The 5,590-nt window shown below is 47.0% G+C and overlaps 1 protein-coding gene across 3 annotated transcripts in view; it reads right to left on the bottom strand.

The window, feature by feature from the left end:
- Positions 1-847, bottom strand: part of NAAA (N-acylethanolamine acid amidase) — a 33,772-nt gene extending 32,925 nt beyond the window's left edge. The window contains exon 1 of one of the 3 annotated variants that reach the window (XM_017876584.1): positions 416-847. In XM_017876584.1, coding sequence (XP_017732073.1) covers positions 416-621 — 206 coding nt within the window. In that variant the 5' untranslated portion in view covers positions 622-847. The remainder of the gene's footprint in view (positions 1-415) is intronic. The other 2 variants (XM_017876585.1, XM_017876583.1) reach the window with 2 other exon arrangements.
- Between the last annotated feature and the right edge of the window lie 4,743 nt (positions 848-5,590).

Below are 5,590 nucleotides of genomic sequence, written 5' to 3'. Positions count from 1 at the left end.
GTGGAAGCTGGGTGGGGGGGCAGGGAGGGGAGGCGGCGGGTAAGAAAACTTGGAGATGGGGAGGGCGAGTGAGGCTGGTCCCAAAGAGGCAAGCTTGGAAGGCCCGTGAGGCCCTCAAGGAAGGCGCGGTTGCCCCTCCTCGGTAGCTATGCAGCCCGGGCGACAACTCGCGCGCCACGCCGACCCAGAATGGCTCAAGGACTGGCGTGCCACGGGTGACACCGAACTTGAAAGCCAAACCTGCCGCGCTGGATTCTCCCCAACCCCGACACTGCTCAGGGCGGCAGCCAAAGCCAGTTCTCCAAGGGTGGCGGGGAGTAAAGCGTCCCGATTTAAAGCACTCTGAGCAGCGCGCGTTTAACTCCAACCCGCATCGCCGGCGTCCCCGCAGACCCTGTCCAGGGCCCCAGCTCACCCGATGACTTGCGCCATCGCTGCGCGCACCAAGTCCAAGTCGTAGTGCCGCAGCACCGGCAGCCAGCGCAGCTCGGGTGCCGCATCCAGGCTCACGTTGAAGCGCGGTGCTGCTGGGGGCGAGGCGGCGGACAGCCGGGCCTCGGCCAGCAGCAGCAGCAGCACGGGCAGAAGGCCCGGGCGCGCCTCCCGGTCTACTGTCCGCATGGCTCGGGCTCCTGAGGCCGCAACTCGGAGAGCTGCAGCCACTGTTGGAGCCCAGTTAAGCCGCGGAGGAGGAGGACCTGGGGCGGGGCCGCGATCGCTGGAGGTGGGGCCCGCGCACAACCCGCCGGACCCTGTCACCCGCGAGCCGGAGCGGCGACACCTTCCGTCCCGCCGCGCATCCACTAACCCGCCCCGACGCCGCGTGCTGGGATTACAGGCGTGACAGCCCAGCCTCTCCGTCAGGCCTGGAGGTCCCCAACCGCTGGGCCGTTAAGGGCTGGGGCTGCCGGCAGCCGGCAGCCGGTAGCCGGCTTCTCACCAACTCCTGGTTCCAGCGCACCTGCTTGGGCCCGAAGTGTAGGCTGCGGTCGGGAGAGGCTTTACGATTTTCAGTAGCGAAAAGGTGTCAGGAAAGCCTTTTCAGTTAAACTTTTGTTTGTTTGTTTGTTTGAGACGTAGTCTCACTCTATTGCCCAGGCTGGAGTGCCATGGCGTGATCTCGGTTTGTTTGTTTGAGACGTAGTCTCACTCTATTGCCCAGGCTGGAGTGCCATGGCGTGATCTCGGCTCCCTGCAAACTCCGCCTCCTGGGTTCAAGAGATTCTCCTGGCTCAGGATCTCAAGTAGCTGGGATTACAGGCGTCCACCACCATACCCAGCTAATTTTTGTATTTTTAGTAGGGACAGGGTTTCACCATGTTGGCGAGGCTAGTCTTGAATTCCTGACCTAAGGTGATCCACCCTCCTCGGCCTCCCAAAATACTGGGATTACAGGCGTGAGCCACCGCGCCTGGCTGGTAAAACATTTTTTAAAAGCTCAAAATTTAGTTAACATTTACCTGCCAAATATTTTTTGCGGACATTATCTCATTTAATCATCAAAACAAGCCATCAGGTTGGTTCCCCTAACCCTTGCTTTACTTATGAAGAGCGTGAGGCTTGGAGAGGTGAAGCCATGTGCCCGAGGTCACTCTGCTGGTGTGTCTCTGCACTGGCCTCCAAGTCAGGAAGTCTGAATCCACAATCCACCTTCACACCTAAGTTTCCTCACCTTTGAGTTCCCAATGTCTGGGAGACAAACCTGTCTTAGGAAAATCTTAGTAAGGCTGGGACAGTCTTAACGGTTGGCACAGTTGTCTGTGGGTAAAACACGGTACACGTGTACATGAATAGTAGAAACGAAAGGGCAGGGCATGGTGGCTTACGCTTGCAATCCCAGCACTTTGGGGGGCTGAGGCGGGTGGATCACCTGAGGTCAGAAGTTTGAGACCATCCTGGCCAACATGGTGAAACCCTGTCTCTACTAAAATACAAAATTAGCTGGGCGTGGTGGTGGGCACCTGTAATCCCAGCTACTTGGGAGGCTGAGACAGGAGAATTGCTTGAACCTGGGAGGCAGAGGTTGCAGTGAGCCGAGATTGTACCATTGCACTCTAGCCTGAGCGACAAGAGCAAAACTTTGTCTCAAAAAAAAAAAAAAACTAAATGAATAGTAGAAATTAAACACAATTTTTTGTGTGTGCCCTTATGTATTTTATTGACTTAAATTGTAGAACTGGTGAATTACACCTTTTTCTGTTTTATTTGTGTTCATATGTCTCTGCCATTTCTTGAATGTAGGTCAGAATCTATCTTCTGAAACACAATTCTTTCAAACCAATTTTAGGACAAAGGAATACAACTTTTATAATCAATCACTTGTTTTTAAGGATGACACTTAAAGAAATTACAAAATTTCTTGCCGGGCATGGTGGTTCATGCCTGTCATCCCAGCACTTTGGCTGGCGAATCATCTGAGGTCACTTGGTTCTAATGAATAGAATCAGAATTGGTGGTGGCTGACTTCCAAGACTAGGTCACAAAAGACACTGTGGGTTTCTCCTTGCTCTCCTGAATTGCTCACTATAGGAAGCCCACTGTCATGTCCTGAGGAAGCCCTATGAAAATGTCCCTTTATGGTTGGACAAATGTCAGTACATGGAGAGTCTGAGGTAGGAGGACTGCTTGAGCCCAGGAGTTGGAGACCAGCCTGGACAACAGTGAGACCCCATCTCTACAAAATAAAAATAAAAATAAATTAGCCGGGCATGGTGGCATGTATCTGTAGTTCCAGCACTTGGGAGGCTGAGGTAGGAGGATTATTTGTGCCCAGGAATTTGAGACTGCAGTGAGCTATCATCATGCCACTGTACTCCAGCCTGAGTGACAAAGTGAGATCCTGTCTCCAAATAAGGAGTAAATAAAGTTGAAAAAAAGAAAAAAGGAAGTCTCTTTGTTGAGGAACTGAGACCTTCTACCAAGAGCCAGAGAGGAACTGAGGCTTGTTGTCAAGTCATCTGAGTGAGCCATGGTGGAAGTGGATCTTCCTGTCCCAGCTAAGCCACCCCCAAATTCCTAACCCATAGAAACTGTGAAGTCAGCTGGGCATGGTGGCTCACATCTGTAATCCCAGCACTTTGGGAGGCTGAGGCAGGCAGATCACTGGAGGTCACGAGTTCGAGACCAGCCTGGCCAACATGGTGAAACTCTGTCTCTACTAAAAATATAAAAATTAGCTGGGTGTGGTGGCGGGCGCCTGTAATCCCAGCTACTCGAGAGGCTGAGGCAGGAGAATTGCTTGAACCCAGGAGATGGAGGTTGCAGTGAGCCAAGATCGCACCACTGTACTCCAGCCTGGGTGACAGAGTGAGACTCCATCTCAAAAAGAACAACTGTGAAATAATGTTTATTGCTTTATGCCACTAAGTTTTGAGGTAATTTGGTATGTGGCAAATAGATCATTAATATAGATTTATTTGGGAACATAAGTGTAGTGCTACCATAACACATGCCTAAAAATGTATTGCTTTGGAACTGGTAGTAGGAGGAAACTGTAATAATTTTGAGCAGAATGTTAGTGAGAGCCTAAAGTTCTTAACTGACTATTAGTAGAAGTCTGATGGTCCCTCAAGAAACAAACCATCCTAAGAAAAAAAGTCTGATGGTCTTGAAGGAGACTGCCAGCAGTAGCCATTGCCACTTCAGAAGTGAGAATGTTATTGGAAACTGGAAGTAAGAGGTTCCTTTGTTATGTAGAGCCAGAATGTTAAACATGATCACCTAGAGTAATGAAGAACACAGAAAAATGTACCTAAGGAACTAGGTACTCTAGCTAGGTCTCCAAGCAAAATGTCAAAGTTGCTACCTGGCTTCTTGCTGCTTATAGTATGCTACCTGGCTTCTTGCTGCTTCTAGTAAAATATGAGAGGAAAGATAGAAGCTAAAGCAAGGACTGTTAAAAAGGATCCAGAAATAGTTTTGAAAATCCTAGGCCCAAAGTATACATGGGAACTTAGTTTATCATCGATGTGGCATTGTTTATATGTGGAGATATCTGCAACATAGGTAATTGATAAAGAATTAGTAGCTAGAATATGTAAAGATCTCCTATGTTTTTATTACTAAAGGAAAACAAAAGGCTATAAAAAGAGGAAAACCCAAATGAACATCAAAATGTGAATGAAGTTACTTCAACCTCTCTAGTAATCAATGAAATGCAAATTAAACCATGATACCATTTCATAAACAAAGACTGTCTGAAGTTTCAAAGTCTAACATCTTGTTGACATGGATGTAGTAAAATACAAACTTACATGAGTTACTGATGAGAATACAGTGTAATTCAGTATTGCCTAGTAAAGTTGAAGAATTGCAGACCCTGCAAACCCAGTGATTCCATTTTCAGTTTTCTGGATTTCTTTTTACTTTTTTTTTTTTTTTTGAGACAAAATCTTGCTATCGCCCAGGCTGGAGTGCCATGGCGCGATCTCAGCTCACTCAACCTCTGCCTCCCAAGTTCAAGCAATTCTCCGGCCTCAGCCTCCTGAGAAGCTGGGATTACAGGTGTGCACCACCACACCTGGCTAATTTTTTTGCATTTTTAGTAGAGACAGGGTTTCACCATGTTGGCCAGGCTGGTCTCAAACTCCTGACCTCAAGTGACCCATCTGCCTCGGCCTCCCAAAGTGCTGGGATTACAGGTGTGAGCCACTGCGCCCAGCCCATTTTCAGTTTTCTATCTAAACTTTGTTTAAAGAAAAAACTCTAAGACCATGAACCCTAGAAGACATGTTCAAAGATGCTTACTGCAGCAAGGTTTTAATTAAATTAATTAATTAGTTAATTTTTTTGAGAGGGAGTCTCACTCTGTCACCCAGGCTGGAGTGCAGTGGCATGATCTCAGCTCACTGCAACCTCCCCTTCCTGCCTTCAAGTGATTCTCCTGCCTCAGCCTCCCAAGTATCTGGGATGTGCTATAGGCATGTGCCACCATGCCTGGTTAATTTTTGTATTTCTTAGTAAAGACAGGGTTTCACCATGTTGGCCAGGCTGATCTCAAACTCTTGACTTCAGGTGATCTGCCTCCCTCAGCCTCCCAAAGTGTTGAGATATAGGCGTGAGCCACTGCACCCAGCCTGCAAGGTTTTTAAATAGCAAAAAACTGGAAAACAACCTGTTTGTTGGTAGAATGATAAATGTGGATGTATGAATAAACAATGGAAACTACACAACGACTGAAATGAATCTTCATCTATCAAGAATCTAATATTGTTACATAGCAAAATAATTTATACAATGATACTGCTTATGTAAAAATTTATATATACACACAAATATACATGTGAAAGGAAAAGTAACTACAGGAATGACAGGCATCAACTTCGAGACAAGGATTATCCCTGAGAAGGGGGTGGGAAATGGCTGAGTGGGACACAGTTATATTCTTAATGTTCATCAACTTCTAGATAAGGGTTATCCCTGAGAAGAGGGGGGGGAAATGGCTGAGACATAGTTATACTCTTAATGTTCTAGTTTTTTTTTTTCTAAAGCAAAATATTAACACTGAATAAAACTGGGAGATGAACATGTTTCCTTATGTTCTATATTTTCTGTATGTTTTTTAAAAATCACGAAATGATAAACTGTTTAA

Source organism: Rhinopithecus bieti, unplaced genomic scaffold (assembly GCF_001698545.2).
Source record: "Rhinopithecus bieti isolate Rb0 unplaced genomic scaffold, ASM169854v2 scaffold_8675, whole genome shotgun sequence".
Taxonomy (NCBI): domain Eukaryota; kingdom Metazoa; phylum Chordata; class Mammalia; order Primates; family Cercopithecidae; genus Rhinopithecus; species Rhinopithecus bieti.
This window is presented reverse-complemented; position numbering and strand designations above follow the sequence as displayed.